Here is a 21,030-nt window from a genome sequence, read left to right as displayed (position 1 = left end):
GATCTGGGGCTGGCCACCGCCTTCACTCGCCGCAGCATCAGGACCATCAAGGACAATGAGCCCCGAGCGAGTCACCGCATCCATGCGTTAATCTCACGCTATTCCAAAGACCAGCTATGAATCATGTATGTGATAGTACTTTCAAATCTGCTCGCTTGCATCCTCGCTTCCTGTCTCCAGCCTTCCGTGGCGTCAGCGTCAGCCGGTAGGTACTTAACCTTAACTCAATCACTTTGCATTGAACTTGTTCTTTCCTCCAGCGCGGAATCTGATTGTTGCGGTGTTCTTTATAAAGGAATGCGATGTGCTTTTTTGAGTGTCCGGTTCGGGATGCCTTCTGTGAGTTGTGCTTCTGCAAGGACATCCTGTGCGAGCATGCGGAGGACAGCAGCAGTGTCCTGAGAGCGACAGAGACACATGCATGCAAATGCTGCTTTGCTGTGGCTCTGCTACTTGATATGGTCTGAGCTCACAGAGGGGAGCACTGCAGATGTTCTAATGCGTCTGTTTCGTTTTATTTTATACAATTTAAATATTCAGTCTATAGCCCATCACAAATGATCTTTTGTTTCGACAAGAGTTAGGTTAAATGGAGAGCAAAATGAGACTATTGCATGGAGATTGCAGTGTCATGCTTGTTATTTTGAGAAACTGACTTTAGTAATCTCTCATGAGTCTCCTTTAGAGTTTTAGAAAAGATCCCAAAAAACCCTCTAACTGTGCTCAAGAAAAGACATTTTAATATAAGCTAAACATTTCTCATCAGATTCTTATCTCTGGGCCAGAGGAAATCGGTTGAGTCGGTTTTCAGTGTGTGGGCCAGTTTTGGGCCGGGGACCCAGCCAGAACTGGGCCAGAAGTTAAGCAAGGTTGTGGCCCAGACAAATTTTGCTATCTGGGTAGTAATATTATTAATATAATATAAAATAAAATGATAGGCCTAAAGTTATAGGTATGAACATTTTTAAATCAATAGTATTGCATTTATATCGCATTATATATATAAATGCAATACTACTGATTTTAAAAAAACTCTTCATATTTGCATCTGAACTCTTCATAGGTATGAACATTTTAAAATCAATAGTATTGCATTTATATCGCATTATATATATAACATACAACAAAACAAAAACATAGCAGCCTGATAAAACTCCTAATTTTAGAAGAAAAATTCAAAAGGCACTTAGAGGCTTTTGCATCTGAACTGTTCATATATATTAGGGCTGTCAATTTAGCGCTAACTTAATTAATTAGTTAGGAAAAAATAATGCGATTAAAATATTTTAAAGCAGTTAACGCACTGGCCCCGCCCTCAGACCTGTACATCATCTTACATCTTTACATCATCAAAAAATGAGTTTTTGTCTCATATATATACCATATCACACGAGCAAGGAGCATGTATTAGCCTTTTGTCCCAAATATCACAAGTTTAAATGTGATATACAGTAAATAAGAAGTTGATATTGTGTTATATTTTAAACACAATATTATGTGTTTTGCACAATTTTGCAGAGATCATAGGCTATTACCTTTAAAGCCATAGCAGAATTGTGCGTGTTTAGATTCTGAATGAATCCGCGTTTTTAACGAATCGTGTGAACCAATGACTCAAAGTCCCATTCATAAAGAGAGCCGTTTACTTCATTCCTAAATGAATCAGCCGTTTGAACGAATCGAATGAAGACATTTACAGCCACCTTCTGGCAGATTAAGTTTCTTATATAGAGTATCATTTCATGAATAATAATAATTATAACATTAATAGTTCACCCAAAACAATTAAAATTCTGTCATCATTTACTCACCCCCATTTTGTTTCAAACCTTTCTTTTGTGGAACATTAAAAGAAGTTATTTAGAAGGCTGCTGGTAACAAAGCTGTTTTGGTTACCAATGACTTTGATTGCATCAACAAAAAATACTGAGATGTTTCTCAAATTATCTTCTTTTATGTTCGATAGTTTATGTTAGGTTATGTTCTAGATGTTTATGTGTAATAAATTGTATGTTGAATAAAATAAAATATTTCTTTCTAAAGCTACAATTTGTAATGTCTACTTGATACATTCTCATTAAACACAAAAATAGCTTTAAATAATCTTTTGTGGATATTTTCACAGTCAAATTTATTTTGCGATTAATTAGATTAATAATCGACACATCATGTAATTAATTAGATTAAAAGGTTTAATCAACTGACAGCCCTAATCTGGTTTTATTTCTCAAATGGAATTATTATAAATAATAAACTATATATTAATATATAGCCTACTATTATATTACTATATACTCTTTATTCTATTTTCTTATCCTAACTCTTTTTCTAACTCTATTGACCCTCTAACACATTCTCTATTCCTTTTTCTATTCTACGTACTTGTTTTCTTTTCATTTATTACAAAAAAATTACCCTTTAACACTAGCATTCTCTATTCTTTTTCTATTCTTTCGACTTTTTATTTATTTATTTAAAAATAAAACATCTAATACTAGCGTTCTCTATTTGTTTTCTATTCTATCTACTTGTTTTCTTTTTATTCATTATTTTAAAAATCCTTGCTACGTGAACTGTGTTAGGCTAACTGCGACTTGTCGCAGCACTTTATATTGTTGCTCTTTTGTTGGTTATGATTGCTTCTATTGCCCTCATTTGTAAATCACTTTGGATAAAAGCATCTGCGAAATGACTAATTTAGCAGATGCGTTTTGGTAACACTTTAGATTAGGGAACTTTTAACTATGAGAGTTCTCTCAAGAAACTCTTAATTTGCTGCTTATTGATAGTAGGTAAGGTTATAGTAGTTAAGTTTAGGTATTGGTAGGGATAAGAAATCTAAAATATGGTTATGCAGAATATGTACTTTATAAGTACTGATAAACAGTCAATTTGCTAGTAATATACATGCTAATAAGCAGCTAATTTATAGTGAAGTGTTCCCTAAATTCCTAAAGTGTTACCATAATTTTACAACTCTATTTAATTTGAGTCTGGTTTATTTCTCTTCAGGGAATGTTGACAACCAGTAATGTTATCTTGTAGAGAGAGATCCCATTAAAATCCCTCAATGGTATAATTTACTCATAGGGCCCGAGGCAAGAGAGAAAGCACGGCATTGTTATCATTTCAATGATATTATTCATAGTTGAAATATTTCAAGCTTATACCGATTGTTTGTAGCTTGTGACGCACATTCTGTAGTCTGCATACAGTACACCTGATAGCAAAGTTTAATTTGAGGTTTCTCTGTGGTTCAGTGTCAGTTGGCCTAGTTTAGATGGTGTTAACGTGAGGAGTGTTCATCAAGCGAGTGTGTGTGCATGTGTGTTGTCAGTGTTGGAGGCTGAGATCCCCGGGGAGGCAGTGTCATTGCTGCTACAGAGGGATGATACTGCAACCGGACAGACGCACAATGCCAGTGGGCCGCAGGAGTCAGAGCGCACACTTACATACCCATCTCGCCTCATCTACTACCGGAACGAAGCTTCGGAGAGCACCTACCATGACCTGAACACTCGCGCTAAGATTCCTGACCCACATGGACAGGTGAGAGCAGATTCAAGCCAGGATCTGTTACAGAACATGATGCCTCAGTTTATATCATAGAAACCCTAAATCTAAATACAGCACAGCTGAGGCAGGATATGAGATGGTATTAATTGAAATGTTTACCCAAACATTACAATTTTGCTGATGGTGTACTAATCCTCAGGCCATCCAAGATATAGATGAGTTTGTTTCTTCATCAGATTTGGAGAAATGTAGCATTACATCATTACTTACCAGTGGATGCTCTGCAGTGAATGGGTGCCGTCAGAATGAGAGTCCAAACAGCTGCTAAAAACATCACAAGCAATCCACACCACTCCAGTCCATCAATTAACATCTTGTGAAGTGAAAAGCTGCATGCTTGTAAGAAACAATCCATCATTAAGACGTTATTAACTGTATTTTGAGTCCATATATACATTTTTACATACATACATGTGTATATATACATGTTTTCTCCTGTCAAGAAGTCATCTTGTCTGAATCAGGAGAGAAATACGCACAGATCAAGCACTGTTTACAAGAAAAAAATGTTCTAAAACATCTCTATACAAATATTACGGTGGATTTTGATGTGAGAGGACAACATGGATGGACTTTATCACTGGAGGAAGCGTTATTATGGATTATGGACTTAAAACGTCTTAATGATAGATTTGTTCATTAAAAACACAAAGCTTTCCACTTCACAGGATAATAATTGATGGTCTGGTGTTGTGTGGATTACTTTTGGATTAGTGATTTCATAGAAATTAAAATTTTTGGGTGAACTATTCCTTTAAGAAACAAAAATGGCCTCCTTCATGTATCCATGATAGACTACAGGCACTTGTTTTTAATGAATGACAATGACATGATTGATCTCGCAGACAGTGCTGTCAGTTGTGACCAAACTCCCAAGATGTACATTTCAAAATCTTTAAAAATTAGGAGTGTGTCTAAAAATTATGGCACACTCTTAATTTTATAATAATAATTTTATTAATGAAGCTAGAAATTCAACCCAAACATTTTATATATTACAGCACCATTTGATAAAACCTATTTATTGATTGATTGATTTATTTTTGTTTTGATACTTTAAATGATTTAAATACTACATATGAAAGATAATTCATCCTGTGAGCTCTCTTTTATTTATTAACTTAATGGAAGCAAGCCAAAAAATAAGTTCAAAACAACTTCACATTATGTACCATTTGAGATGAAAACAGACATACAAAATCTGACTGCGGGAGCCATGTTTCAGCCAGGGCCGTGCCTTATCGTGATAAGATTAATCATGTTTGTGATTATTGCAGCTTCAAATGCCATGACTATGGTAACATTAGGCAGACATTGCTGTGGAATTGCTTCACATTGTTTTGAGCGCACAGTAAAAATAGCCACATTTCCGATGATAGCTCAAGGGAACTGATCTGTAAACAGTGACGGTCGGTCATTCTAGCATCTGGTCTGACGCTAAATCTTGATGTTTTTTCCTTCCTTCAATAGGAGGTCCATCTCGCTCAGGCTTCATTTCAACTTCAGGCCTTTGGATCACAATTCATTCTGGACCTCACATTAAACAAGTGAGTATTGCTAAATTGCTGTTTCACTATATGTTCAGACTCTCACAGGCCTCACACACTCATGACACGCGTTTGCCTCTCATGACTGTTGCTGTGCCAGACTATTGATGTGTTGTGTCTCTGTCAATCTAACACATGCACTTATGGGAATACAGAGCCTCTCTTCTGTGTTACTGGAAGCAAAGTTTCTGCGCAGGGATCCATTTCCATTCAGCTTCATGGAATTACACTGTAAATAACACCATATCTTTTTTTCTTTCTTTCTTTCTTTCACTTTTTTTTTTGTATTCAGTATCAAGTGGAGTTGGCCGCCTGAATGGTTATTGCAGGTTTTGAAACCAAAACACTATATAGTGTAACTACACCCTTCAATAATCTAGAAGCTCCGAAGCCAGACATTCATCTGGAGGGAATGTGTTTATGTGTGGTTAAAACACACTCACGCACACAGAATCCTGTGTGAGAAAGAAGTCAGATTATGGGGTGTTCACACAGAATGCGTTTTTCCATTCCAAAGTGCTACTTTTCCATTGCTTTCCATCCGTACTAGCCAGACATGTATGACTGTTGCGCTAGTGTCTTTTGCAGCATCTCACACATGAGCGCCGTGTTTTTGACATGCCATGTAAAGTTAAAATAATTTTAACTTTCACACGCAGTGCCGCCCATCAATGACTGTTCCAAAACAGTGGACCAATCAGAAGTCCCTGAAGGTAGGGCAAGCATTGAGAGCTTTTGTTTACAGTTTTGTGACAGCAACATAGCAGAGCAAGCATTCATATGCTGCGTTCAAGTTCTCCTGGGACGTTCGTACTTACGAGTTGACAAGTCGTTATCACGACGTCGGGTGTGTTCAAGTCACTTTGGTCGGAAAAAGATGGCGATTTAACTTTTCTACATAAAATTCAACGATTTTTTTAAACTCTAGATTACAAAATATTGAATGAAAAATGTGCATCAGTGTGTTTTTTCTTTTTTCTGTTTTTATTTAATTTATGAAGGTGATGTAAACTGAATAATTATATATTCTATTATAATTATACAATAATACAATATTGTGTATATGTAACTTATATAGTTTTATTGTACATTACAACAACAAAAAATAATTTTATTCATTTCAACAACTTTACCGACGCTGCATATCTTTAGCCAACTCGGAAACTCGGGGCTTAAAGAAAATTTCGAGTTTCCCACTCGTAATAACGACTTTGTGGTGGCATTCATGCATATAAAAAAATTTCAAGCGATTATCACAACTTGTTCCTTTATAAAAGAGCCTGATATTCTCTATCTATTTTGCTGTTTGGTTATTTTCTGTTATTTCCATTATTGCATCACAAAAGGGCGTCTCGAGACCCCTGCATCCTGTGCTGCACTTTTAAAAAAAATCATTCCTGAGCTCTGTGCGTTTTTAGAGAAGTTCTGTGTGAACGGCCCCGTAATGTGCGCTTGTGGTGTACATTTATGATCTTAAAAGTGTATTTTTTTTTAAAACTGTGCAGATAGCATAAATGAAAGAAAATATTTTTACCACAGATTTTACCGACCCCCCCAGAACACAATTCCGACAAAGGGGAAAACCATGGAAAAAATGTGATTGGGCTAGTTTTTAATAACAATTCTTTTTTTTTTCTTTTTTTTGAAGACCTGGCAACCCTGGGCCCAAGCCAACTCAAAGCTGCATACTCACAAAAACACAAGACGATAGGAGTGTCAGGGCTCTGTCACCAAACAAAGAATGAAGAAGACTGAAGTGACAGAACCCTGACATTAACAGTATATTTTTTGTATAGTAAGTACTCTTTTTAACGGGGTCATCGGATGCCCATTTTCCACAGGTTGATACGATTCTTTAGGGTCTTAATGAAAAGTCTATAACATACTTTTGTTAAAATTTCTCACTGGTAGTGTAAAACAACACCCTTTTTACCCTGTCAAAAACAGCTCTGTTCACAACAAGCCGTTTCAGTGCATGTCCCTTTAAATGCTAATGAGCTCTGCTCATCCCACCCTTCTCTTCCGTGGGTTAACGAGCCATTCTCTGAGACTGTAAACTTTAGTCGTATTTGTCGTGGAACTTGCTAACTATCACATTATTAGGAAAGGCGGTGTGCAAAGATTAATAAAAAACCTTATACTCACTTCTTCTGTAGGTGAAGCTGGATCACTAATCCAGACGCATTTAGGTAGATTGGGGGGTGCTTTCCCTTCAAAAACAAAAGTAATCCACTGCGTCTTCAGTGGCTCAGATGTCGGGAGTAAATGTCAACTGCTATGTTCATAATTACATCCAACAACAAAACACCTCAATCACTTGTAGCTATTCTTGTCTTTTTCTGCTCCGGCATCGAGACAATGGCAGACTGTCTACAGCTCACTCAGGGCGGGTCTGTGCTAAAATGGCTGTGTCACTCAATAATCGTGGGAGGGGCCTGGGCAAAGCTACGTCACACAGCCAAGAATCTGTGAACCACTTGATCTGAGAAAGAGCTTATTATTTATGGGGATTTATATATAAAAAAAGCACTGGGTGGATTTTTATCATTATAGGGTGGATGTGTACACACATTGCCAACGCACCTTTCAGTTCAAAGTGAATTTTACATCCGATGACCCCTTTAAAAGTAAGTGTGCTTTTGCACCAATGATTTCTCTGGAAATTATACTTCCAATTAGAAAAAAAATGTGATTTATTAGTATAAGGTTAATTTGTGTTGAGGACATTGATGATGTTGCAAATCAAGTGCTATTACTTTTCTGAGCAATTTGATCTTTGAATTTTACTTTTGCTATGATAAATCAGAAGAAGTCATTAAATAAGTGACCCAAGTAAAAAAAAAAAAAATCCTGGCTAAAGTCATTGTTAAGTCCTGCGAGACTAAAAATACTGTAATTGTCAAAGAGAAGTGGTGTCTGTCTGTCAGACCGCTTTGATTGATATGTGGTTTACCTCCCAGACTCTCTCTCTCTCTCTCTCTCTCTCTCGCTATGCCTCTGTGTGAATGTGTGTGTGTGTGTGGGTTGGTATTTGTGGTATACGGGGACACAAATTTGTTTAATGACATGGGTATGACAGAGGTATTACAATTTGAAGGTGGTTTATGAGGACACTGCCTATGTCCCCGTAATTCAAAAGGCTTGAAAACCATACTAAATGGTGTTTTTTTGAAAATCTAAAAATGCACAAAGTTTCCTGTATAGGGGTAGGTTTAGGTGTAGGGAAATAGCACATACAGTTTGTACAGTATAAAAACCATTACGCCTAGGGAGAGTCCCCGTAAACCACAAATACCAACATGTGTGTGTGTGTGTGTGTGTGTGTGCGCGTGTGTGTGTGGCCGGTGTTGTGGTTGTGCGACAGTCTTGATCTAAATATAGCCGTCCCACAGCATGCAGCCGAGCGACTGTAGCTCAGAGAATCCTGCTCCGGCTGCACCTGCAAAACATCACTCATCACATCCCTCCATTCCTCGCCCTGCTCCCTTGTCCTCCTCACCCCCGGCAGCTGCGGAACGCTTCAACACTTCCTGTATCAGATTAGATTCATTGAGGTGACATGCTACGCTACTGCGCTACAAGTGGGCTGGCAATATGCTAATGTTTCATGTTGACGTCAACATGAAACAGCTTGGGATTCGTTTTAGAAACGACTCATTTCAATGATTCAGAGTCGACTCTTTCTTTTGAGAGACAATAACTTTATACATGGTGCACTTTCAGATTTAAAACTTTGCAGGATGTTTTCATTCACTTAGAGCTGTGTTACGCATTAAAGGTAATTTTCAAAAATCCATAATAGGGACACTTTAAAAGTTTGGTTTGAGTAAGATTTTTTTTGTTGTTGTTTTTGAAAGAAATTAATACTTTTATAAACACCTTAAATTAATCTAAAGTAACAGTAGACTTTCATATTAATTTCAAAATTTCCAATAAATGATTTTAAACTTTCTATTCATAATCCTGAAAAGAATACTGAAAGAATCCTGAAAAATTAAAAAATAAATAAATGATCACAGTTTTAATTAAAAATACTAACCAGCACAACTGTTTTCAGTTGCTTCTTGAGCAGCAAATCAGCATTTTAGAATGATTTCTGAAGGATCATGCATGTGACACTGAAGACTGGAGTAATGATGCTGAAAATTCAACTTTGCATCAGAGAAATAAATTACATTTTAATATATATTCAAATAGAAAACAGTAATGTTAAATTGTAATAATATTTCACCATATTACTGTTTTTTTACTCTTTTCTATTAAATAAATGCAGCCTTGGTGAGCATAAGAAACTTATTTCCAAAACGTTTGAACATTATTTTTTGCACTTGAAGTAGTCAGTCTTAAGAGCCATTAATTAAATGAAAGCACATATTAAATTAACATGTTGTAGAAGTATGTAAATTAGGATCCAACCAAAACTCTGATCCAGAACAATGCAAATTCTGGGACTTCTTTTAGAAAATCGTGCTGACCCTAAACCTTTGAACGGTAGTGTAAATCACAACTACAGCAAGGATGTGAGTTTACACGCTTAGTGAATCGGAAAGCGGCTGTAGTCCTTCAGTTTTTCCCTACAAGCTGAAATCATAAACCGCTATGTGCTGTGGGACTTTAAGGTCAGCTTTGTTATTTTTAATGAAAGTCTAATAACTTCCTCTTTGTTGCTACATTCACCAAGGCCGCACAGAAATGTTGATTTGACCCTCTTAAATTTAATGTTAGTGTGAGAAAGGTTAAGTCAATAATAGCAAATAGCTGTTGATTGAAAGCGTTGCCATTGGAATACAAGGTGCTATTGTAGGAATACTCAGAGAGCTCTGGGGTTACTTTACCAGTTCATGATGGATTAGTGTGGAAAACTGGGTCACACTGTCAATAGCATTGTTAAATCAAGGCCAAACACAGAGAGAGAAGGATGTAGTACCTACAGATCTTAATATCGCATTGTGTCCTGTTATTCCCTCACACTAGCCTAACCCGCTCCCACACCTCCACTAATGCTAAAAGTAGTCTAATATTCTGATCCCAGCCTTCAGGCGCAGCCGCAACCCTGTTTGCTCCCGAGTTAACCTGCACTGTGTGCTTGAGTCATTTCCACAAGGTTACAGGAAAATGCCGTTCTGGCAGAAAGTAGCCTCTGTTGAAGTGAGCAGTCAGCTATGAATGAGAGAGCTAGCGGTTTGTCAGCTAGAGTGCATATTTGTGTGTTCTGCCTCGCTGACTCAAGTCGAGGCTTGTGATGATTAAAGGACGCTGAAGGTGAATCAGTGTCACCTCCTGACACACACTGAACACTGCCTACCCTCTATTTTACATAAATACTCACACCGACAGATGTGAAGATGTCAGTCTCAGTCTAAAACACCTCTTAGATTGTTTTCTTTTGACAGAACGCATCAGACATACAGCTACAGTATGTTATCCCCGCAGTGCAGATGGGACAGTCATTCTGGGGTGCACACAAAATCACTGCTGTCCTGCTCCATGATTAGGGCTGCCAGGAAATGCTTTTGTAGAATATACAGAAATGCCTATACAGTTTCACTGGTCTACATTCTCAAGAATTTATTTCATATTTTGGTCACAATTTTATTTGAAGGTCCAATTCTCGCTATTAACAAACCATTAACTATGCCTTTTGCCTCAATAAACTCCTAATTTGCTGCTTATTAATAGTTAATAAGGTAGTTGTTAAGTTTAGGTATTGGGTAGGTGTCACGTTATGCTGCTGCAGGGAGAACGCAGGAGTCGAGGAAACGTTTAACAGTCTTTAATCAAGGAAACACTGAGAATAATCACAACAGGAGCTTGTGCAACACACGTAGTAATCAAGTAGACCCGACAAAAACAAACTGAGCAAACTGGGGCTTACAAACACAAGATAATGAGGGACAGACAGGTGCGGGGAATCAACTAATGATCAAACTAAACAGGGACAGGAAGGTGACAAAATAAGGCAAAACAGGAACTGAAACACATGACATTGTTCTGCCGCTTTCATTGAGTGAATTACCACAGGAATGATTAAATATTCTGGATCAACTGTACATTCATATCTACTAAATTTACTCTCTTATTTTTGGTTTAAAATAAGCATACTAATATACTTGCATTTAGGGTATGCAACAGAAGTGCTGAAAATATGCAGAAAACATGTGTTGCACATATGTTAAACTGAGTGCAGTGACACTTGGCCTGAATTATAGAGTCCAGTCCAACAAAATTGGTCTCAGATACTTTCCTTTCAAAGCAAATAGTCTTCAGCCAAGGATATGGCTCAGAAAGCGGTCGCTATGTGTTAACTTGAGCCAGAATATATCCAGAATCAACAGATGATCATGCGTTTGTGCCAGTTCATATTTGTGTGTGTTTGTGTGTTCCAGTGACCTGCTGTCCTCAGACTATGTGGAGATACACTATGAGAATGGGAAGCCCATCCTTTGGAAGGTATGAACCAAAACAATTAATTTTCTGTCATTTCACTATGGATTGTGTGTACTTTAGAGAATAGGTAGTCATATATAGTAGCTATTTTAATCATTGCATTAATAATAACTACAGTATCATTTCATTTGAAAACTGCTGTACAATACCTCACTCACCAAGATTGTTGCTTTAATTGAGGAACCAAAACAGTACAGTTGCTTTCATACTTATTATACTGTGTAAATTATGGTAGAGTCTTCTTTTTTTTTTTCAGTTTTCCTTGCAATAAATTCTTTTTTATCCTTCCTGTTAATGATATCAATAAAAAATCTTTGGGACACAAATGGAAAATGGTTTCTGTGCCAGAAGTACAGTATAAACTCATAATTACACTATAAGATTTTAGTCTAAATTCAAGGGTAGGTTTCTGGTTTCACTGAAAAAAAAAAAAAAGGATTTTTCAAAGTTCAAGTTAAGCCAAGTCACTATTATTTGTATAGCGCTTTTAACAATGCAAATTGTGTCAAAGCAGCTTTACATCAGCTTGATATGAAGCTGGGTGGCATTATATATTAGCTTTACAGTATTTAGACGGGGAAATAGTTTGTCGAAATAGTGTCATTCTCCTCTGGCCAGACAAAATCAGTTTAAATCTAGGCTAAAGCAGAGTCAGATTGTGCAAAGGACTCGTCTGGTTCCTGTGGTCCTGTGTTGTAAATAAAACAAAGACTACAGGAGTACATTTTACAAGAAAATAGTCAAATGTGTTTGTTACCAGTGATTATCTCCTCTAACTTAGTGTCATGTTTTGGTTGAATATAATATTATTAGAAGCTGTCATACCTCAAAAAGCCAAAACATTTGTTTTTCGAGTGTAACCGTGCTGTATGACGATAGAGATCAGATGTCTCTGGAAGATGACAGATGTGACATGAGGATTATGAGAGAGAGGGAGAGACACAGAGAAAAGAGCATGAACAGAGGGAGAGAGAGAGAGAGAGAGAGAGAGAGAGAGATGCTGATAGGTGTTAAATCAGGAAGAGTCTGTGACTTCACTGCTGAATCAGCGTGGCTCAGTTCACCTGCAGATCAGCTCACATGACCAGCAGACGCTACTCTGCAGTAGCAATGCAGAAAGAGACTGACACTCCATGCCGAATCTCTTCAATACATATAATATTGAAACATTAGACTGTTTATTGAATGCACACCTTTATATACAAAAACGTCCACTATACAGTCAGTTTAAAACATCACTGGTTCTGCACAGTCCATCTGTTGTGGCAACAAATGCATTATGGGGAACAATACAAAACTGAACATGTGTGTGTGTGTGTGTGTGTGTACTGGTATATATGGTTTATGAGGACACAAATGTGTATAATAACATGGGTACTACAATGTAAGCATGGTTTAGGAGGACACTTCCTGTGTCCCCGTAAAACAAAAGGCTTAAAAAACATACAAAACGGTGTTTTATGAAATTCAAAAATTGCCAGTAGTTTTCTATAAGGGGTAGGTTTAGGTGTAGGGTTGGTGTAGGGCAATAGCACATACAGTTTGTACAGTATAAAAACCATTACGCCTATGGAGAGTCGCCATAAACCACAAATGCCAGACTGTGTGTGTGTTGTCAGGGTGGAGAGCACTGTTATTACCACGGCCAGATCAGAGGGAATGACAACTCTCGTGCCGCTCTGTCCACCTGTAACGGTTTACAGTGAGTATAGGAGCGAATTCATCCACTTAATGCCTAAAAGCTTTCTATACTATATACTGACTTATTCAGCTGTGTCTGTATTTTATTTTTATTTTTTTTCGCATTTGTAAGTTGCTTTGGATAAAAGCAGTTAAATAAACTGTTTGTCTCTCTCTGGTTTTCAGTGGTATGTTTGATGATGGAGTCCATGTGTACACAATTGAGCCACTTAAACAGAATCACTCTATGGTTAGTCTTAATGTCATACACATTTCAACCAGCTCCACAGACTAACTCTAAAACATTTCTGTACAAGTCATAAAACTTAAACACATTGATGACTGAACATCTAATTATTTTACTATTATTTTTAAGTGAATCGTACAGATTTACCAAAATTCTTATAGATTTATACGTGATACATTTATTATGTTACAATACATTTTAAAAAAATTATCTTAGTCAACTTTCCATTCATCAGAGAATAATCTAAAAGAATTATTCAATAATCTTTCACAATATTACTGTTTTTCTGTATTTTTGATCATAAAAAATGCAGTCTCTCTGAACATAATGGTAGTGTATGTTTGGGAAATCTCATGAGAATGTTGAATATGTGTTTATGTCCTATAGGCATACAAAAAGCACAATTTTCCATTACTTTACTTGCTTGCACAACATTGAAGGTATAGTTCACACAAAAATGAAAATTCTTTCATTAATAACTCACCCTCATGTCGTTCCAAACTCATAAGACCTTCGTTCATCTTCAGAACACAGATGAAGATATTTTTAATGAAATCCAAGAGCTTTCTGACCCTGCATAGACAGCAACGCAATTACCACATTCAAGACCCAGAAAGGTAGTAACAGCATTGTTAAAATAGTCATTTGAATGTTGCAAGGTCAGAGAGCTCCCAGATATTCATCTAAAATATCTTAATTTGTGTTCTGAAGATGAACGAAGGTCTTACGGGTTTGGAACGACCTGAGGGTGAGTAGTTAATGACAGAATTTTCAATTTTGGGTGAACTGTCTCTTTAATTTGGGCATATGAAGCCTGCAGTGAGAATATGAGATATGGGACAGAACATATACAAATCTGCTGTTTTGTGAATGGCTCTGCTAATGTTACTAGCTCTAGTGTAGCCATTTCCTCTACACATTAACTGCAACTGTAAACACTTTAATGAACTCCATTCATTCTCTCCCTACACACACTGGCTTTACACACTCTTAACTAAATCTCTGAACTTTAATTTGAAACTAACAAAACCTCTTCTAAAAAAAACCTAGTCAAAAACCAAACAGCATAATTCATTATAAACACTAATCAAAAGCACAAGACCTTTTAAAGCACCATAGCATGTGTGCATATAATTTGACATGCTCAGCTGAAGTCACTTTGGATGAACTTGGTAAGATCTGGCCGCTCATGCTCTGTGTTTTTCATTAGGAGGGAACAGCGAGACCACATGTGTTACGCAGGACGACTATCCTGCAGCAAACCACACCTGCGGGAGAGGAAGGTACATACAGCACAGCTCTCACTCAACTCCCACAACATCAGATAAAGGAAGATATTCTCATAAAAATGAAAATACTAGCATCCTTGTGTAAAAGAAGTACACTTAATTGTATGTGCACTTGTAGTGTTGGCTTACTTCAAATCTTAAAATTATATTAAAATCTGTAGTGGTGGATAATATTATAATAATGAAATAAAAGGCCACTTAAGTGCATTTAAAGAGAGACACATTCATGACTGCTTTTAAACACACTTAGGTACGAATGCACATGGGGAGATAAACACAGGAACACAGGACTGACATTGCCGTGTTTTACACTTTATTTTTAATATGGTTCATTTTAATATTAACTGACATTCTGTATTAAAGCACATGTAAAGTAAAGTACACGAATGTATATATATATGACATACAAGTTTCAGTAGCAATATTGTCATTCAGAATACATTTTAACCATATTTCAATAGAAGTAATTGTGAAATTTTATATATAGATGTGCTTAATCCTATTAAGTGGCTCAAAACAAGAACGCCTAAATTCAACTATTTGTTTTAATTTAATTTAATTGCTATTAAAATGTAATTATGTGTCCAAAAACATTACATTCAGTTCAAAGTATGTTATTTGAAAGTATATAAGTACTCTTTTTAAAGTATGCCAAAGTGTACTTCTTTTCACAAGGGGTTTACAGTGTGACTATTCTTCTGTAGAACACAAAATCAGATGTTTTAAAAAGCGTTCTTGCTAATATGATTTGTGTACTTTTTTGTATATTTCTATAGCTTTTTATGAGACAGACTACAATTAACATCATTATTCACTTTTAAAATAATACAGTTCAAAATAGTAGTGTTCTATATAATACAGTCATTTTGGGCTGAAGTTTCAAGTATATTTTAACAAATGTCTGTATGAGTCTGCTGACTGCTTTAAGAGCAATTAAAAGTCTCTACTGCCACGACTACAAACAAAGAAAAAAAATCAGTGAGTCAGTGAAAAGTACAAGTTATTTTGAGATTCCTTTACCAATTTAAAAGATTTCACAGCACATAACTTTTAGCTGAGTTCATTATACCGCCAGGAGCACTGGATGCCCTTTTTTTGGCAGTAAAATGATCTGCATGTTGGTCGGAGAATAGAGAATATGCTAATTTATTCACTGAACACAGTGTTTCACTTTTGTTAGAGATTAAAATTCTCTTTGGGAAGGGACTCTAGGAACTTGAATCCCTGAAGAGTCCAACGAAAAATGTAGGAAAAGCTGACAAACAAACACTTGTTTGTGTGTGCACAGGCATGGAGGAGGATTTGTCTTGGCTTCGACGGAGGAAAAAGCGAGCTGTAAGGGTTTGAGTGGGATGCAGCTGATGCTGGATACAGGCCACAGAGTGATCCACTGCAGAGCAGAGCAAGAACACTGTCAATGACACTCTATGCAAACCAGCACACATCCCATAATATCAGACAGATTGACTCAGCAGCAGCAATAGTATACTGGCACTTCTGCTACACAAAGATTGCATCCCAAATTGCATACTATCTATACTAGACTTTATTCATATATTCTAGATTTTAGTAAATTAAAAACAGCGTGATGGATTTCAGCAATATGCATCCGTTCATGGTTTTTGGGTTAATGTTGCACAAAAGCCGTGGCATTGCTGAGGAGGAGGAGTTCGTGATTCAACTTTTCAGTGTTCAAAAAATGCAGACAAAAGGTCAAAGCTGCCAGAGTAGTTTTAAATGCATGAACGTAAAACATCAATTAATTATTTGTTACATTCATTAATTATTTGATTTAGTTTCATGAACTAGTAATATTTACTAATAATGGTGTGCAAAAGGTTTGGATTCACATAGACATTTTTACGATTTTGAAAAAATTGATGCTTCTGTTGCTATTATGGATCAGTTTTATTTGTCATGGCCATTTTTAAATAAATAAATTAATATTTGTAGTCAGAAAGGACACATTAAGTTGATCAAAAGACATAGTAAAGACATTATAATTTTACAGTACAAAAAAAATCTATTTCAAATAAACAAACTTCATATTCATCACAGAATCCTGAAATTGTGTCACAGTTTACACACACACACACACAAAATTAAACAGCACAACTGTTTTCATCATTGATAATAATAAGAGGTGTTTCAAATCAACATATTAGAATGATTTCTGAAGGATCATGTGACACAAAAGACCAGAACACATTACATTTTAAAATATATTAAAATACAAACAGTTATTTAAAATTGTAATACTAATTCATAGTATTACTGTTTTGCTATGTTTCTTATTAAATAAATGTAGCCTTGGTGAACATAAGAAACTTTCCAAAAAATAAAAAAATCTTGTTGACCACAAACTTTTGAAAAGTAGTTTCTGCCCTTTTCCATCTCTGTGAAAACTGCATGCTTCCAGTGAGCAGGAAGCAGCCAGTCTTGAGGCCATTCATTAAATTAAAGCTCATAAATTAAATTAGTATGTTGCAGAAGTTTGTAAATTGGGATCCAGCCAAGAATTTTGATCCAGAACAATACACATTCTTTCATCCCACGAAAGTCACAGCACCCATTATGAGGGTTTGTTATGTCTGAAAGTGCAGGACACTTTATCTGTTTGTGAGGAGCATTCATACAGCATTTGTAAGATGGGAAATAAGCTGAGCCATGTTTTCTGTGTATTGGCCTGTTTCTCTTCCAGATGCCGAGGAACGTGTTTGAGGAGATGAAGTACTTTGAACTGATGATTGTCATTGACCACAGCATGGTGTGTTTAAATGCTGTTTGACAATAATAGCACTGTGAAAGTATCATTGGGCTTCTGATTACCTTTGTGAAAAACAAGTACACTTTTGCATATTTTAAACTTTTAGTACTTATAATGAAAATAAATAACGTACTTAGTTAGAATTCACTTGCAAGTGCACTGTAATGTTTTCGGACACTTATTTGCATCTGCTTCTCTTACGCTGTGTGTTCTCTGATTGATTCTTTAGCAGTGAATCCAGTATTAATGTTGCAAGTGATGGATGACTTTAGTAAATGTGGATTTAAGTGTGCTAAGTTTGAGTGTTTGTTTGATCTTTTGGTTTAATGTTTATATAATTGTAACTATGTGAATATTCTCCTTACAGTTTAAGAGAGTGAGGACCAAGCAACAAACACGCAACCATGCCAAATCTGTGGTCAACTTGGTGGATGCTGTGAGTTTCAGTGTTATTAAAACAACCTTACTGATCAGTTTACAGTGAACAGTTTGTGTTAATAATTAATTTAACAATATAGAGCTGGGTTTCAGAAACCTCTAGTGGTTTGTGGACCTTTAAAGAAGAGAGAGTGTGATAGAAATGGCAATTAGTCCAGTTGATATGTGAAAATAATGTTCGCTTTTTCATAAAAGCATGAAACTTGGTACACTTGTAAAGTTTGGAGCCATTGCAAAAACACCTCATGGTTGCCATGGCGACCATTTTACTTTCCGCCATAACCTAATTATGTATTTTGTGTCATATCTCCTGACCCAAACATGATAACACAGAAAAGGTGATGTCTACCCCTATGTTTTGATGGTCAATGATTACAATGATACCATATACAACAACATAAACTGTTCAGATGAAGAGTAATGGTGAAATCAGCATTGAGCATCACAGAATCACAGCATTTACAAAAGTCCATATTATGGCTATTATTTTTTTCTTTCTTTGATAATTAACTAATATTGTATTCAATAATACATTAAAAGATTTTTTTTTTCAAGAATACTATCATGTATTTCAGAGAAAATTATCTCAGGTAAGTGTATTTTTCCTTACTTCTCAGGCATAGACAGGTAGGCGGTAGTGTGACGGCAATGCTATCAGGTGAACAGTTAATGCTTAATTCAGTGACTTCATGAGAAGGATTACAATGAAATCTCAGAAGATGCAGAATGAAATTTCAAACATATTTCATGTAAACTTATTTTACAATCATTCTCTAGGGCCAGAGTTGTCTATTATGTTGTCCACAAGGGGGAAGCCAGGGTCCTGCATGCGGGCAGGTACATGCAGGTGAATTGCTAATATTTAATGTAACGGGTGGAATAATATTTATGTGTAGGGTGTGGTGCGGGTGCAGGTCGGATGGTGACAAGCACGGGCGGGTTGCGGGTCCATTAACCAAGACTATTTCGACTCTTATTCTGTATTTAATCTATTCACAATTTGAATAAAATTTTTAATAAATGAGTTTTGTCTACCTCACATAGGAGATTTAATGCAGGTGCGATTCGGGTCCCAGTTTTTATGTCAAATGGGTCGGGATTGGGATTAAATTGGTGTTTCTGTCAGATAACGTGTCGGGTGTTCTGTTAATAACCGCGATTGTGGGAAGATCATTTCACCAGCCAGGAAAGGTGAATGAAAATGCCTCTCTGTGATGTTACCACGAGGCATCACTTACTTACAGATCTCAGGCTTCTGGAGGGGATGTATATTCGTAATAGTGAGGAGGAAGTAGGAGGGTGCTGAGCCTGTGGCTGTTCTATATGCAAACATCAGTGTCTTGAACTTGATGCGAGCCGCAACCGGTAGCCAGTGCAGGGAGATAAAGAGAGAAGTGAAGTGGGCCCTTTTGGGCTCGTTGAAGACCAGTCGTGCCGCTGCATTCTGAATCATTTGTTGAGGTTTGATTGCACATGATGGAAGTTCAGCCAGAAAAACATTGCAATAGTCCAGCCTAGAAATGACAATTGCCAGCATGCTCTGTTTGGAAGGGCCTGATCCTCCTGATGTTGTGCGATTGCAGCATGATCGAGCTGTCTTTATGGTACTTGAAGCTCAGCTTTTCACCAAAGAATTTTTGATGAACCAAGCAGGATGTTGAAATCATGCTGTAGAGTCGGAGTGGCAGGGAAAACGAGAAGCTCAGTCTTTGCCAGGTTGAGCTGCAGGAGATGTTCCTTCATCCATGCCGAGAAACCCTGTGGCCAGTTGATGTTCTTTGTATACCTCTCCTCCCCTGGAAACCCTGAAAGGAAACCTACCTGTGAGATAAGATTCAAACCAGTGGAGTGCAGATCCTGTGATGGTAGACGAGAGAATCGGATGATTCACAGTGTCAAAAGTGGCACATAGATCCAGCAGAATAAGAACTAGGGATGGCTCGATACCATAATGTTGGCTTCGGTACGATATCAGAATGTAATACCTCGGTATCGATACTAAATCGATACCATAGGTGACAAATATCCAGCCTCAAAAGATAAGTGAATTGAAAACAATTTTATTAAAATAATAATAATAAAAACAGATTCATATCGTAATACCTTTAACATCAAACTGTAACAAAAAAAACCTACAGGGAACATATGTTACATTTAGATGTTGGAGGGAAAAATATATATATAACTGAAGTAATAAAATGAAAATATATTCAAATCTTCTTATCTTTTTAGTTCAAACACATAGTGCAAACAAAATGTCTCAAAATGTAACAAAAACCTACCGGGAATATAGATTACATTTTGACTGAGTTTGAAGAAAAATAAATAAATAAATACAACTGAAGTAACGCAATTAATGCAACAAATGTTGCTTTATTGTAAAGTGTTTTTCTAACAGTTAAAGTAATATTCGAAATCACATTATTATTTCTCTCTATCTCTCAGATTGTTTTCAGATTTCAGCCTCAGATAGCCAAAGAAAAAGCATTAAATATAAATCTCATTCTCTCGGGCTGCTTCATATTAGCGGTCGACAGCGCAGCCTTCATATTATTGATACTAAAATTAATATAGTAAAACTCTTGCTTAATTCAAATTCAATTAATATTCGATTGTATGAAATGCAAGTGCATATATTACGTGACCAAAACTTCACTGGTTCTAGCATGTCACACACGCACATTTGCGCTTACTGTATCACATATGTATGTGCGTTGATCAGTCGTAAATACAATTTCAAATTAAATCTGAATTTATGAATGATGTACTCACCTGTCGATCTCTTAATTCTCTGAAAACATCAGGATGAGCAAGCGACAAATGCTTAAAAAGGTTTGATTTGTTGCCACAGGGGTAGGTGATTGCATACGCTTGCATACAGGTGCAGTAAGGTCAGTTTGTTCACCTTTGTCATCTGTTTTGAATGCAAAGTAATGCCATATTTCACTTCTACTGTTCTCTTTGTTTATTAATTTCGGGTGGGTTGATAGAGTTTCATGTGTTTGATCGATCACGTTGTTCTGTTGTCACATTTACCAG

General features: G+C 36.5%; 1 protein-coding gene across 1 annotated transcript in view; it reads left to right on the top strand.

The window, feature by feature from the left end:
• Positions 1-21,030, top strand: part of LOC131547300 (disintegrin and metalloproteinase domain-containing protein 23) — a 56,245-nt gene continuing 35,215 nt past the window's right edge. Inside the window, exons 1-10 of the mRNA XM_058787782.1 lie at positions 1-205; positions 3,338-3,549; positions 5,047-5,123; positions 11,510-11,573; positions 13,190-13,272; positions 13,437-13,500; positions 14,708-14,780; positions 16,075-16,121; positions 17,488-17,553; positions 17,921-17,989. Of these exons, the coding sequence (XP_058643765.1) occupies positions 124-205; positions 3,338-3,549; positions 5,047-5,123; positions 11,510-11,573; positions 13,190-13,272; positions 13,437-13,500; positions 14,708-14,780; positions 16,075-16,121; positions 17,488-17,553; positions 17,921-17,989 (837 nt within the window). The 5' untranslated portion in view covers positions 1-123. The remainder of the gene's footprint in view (positions 206-3,337; positions 3,550-5,046; positions 5,124-11,509; positions 11,574-13,189; positions 13,273-13,436; positions 13,501-14,707; positions 14,781-16,074; positions 16,122-17,487; positions 17,554-17,920; positions 17,990-21,030) is intronic.

The sequence above is a fragment of the Onychostoma macrolepis genome, chromosome 09, assembly GCF_012432095.1.
Source record: "Onychostoma macrolepis isolate SWU-2019 chromosome 09, ASM1243209v1, whole genome shotgun sequence".
NCBI classification, from domain to species: Eukaryota; Metazoa; Chordata; class Actinopteri; order Cypriniformes; family Cyprinidae; genus Onychostoma; species Onychostoma macrolepis.
This window is presented reverse-complemented; position numbering and strand designations above follow the sequence as displayed.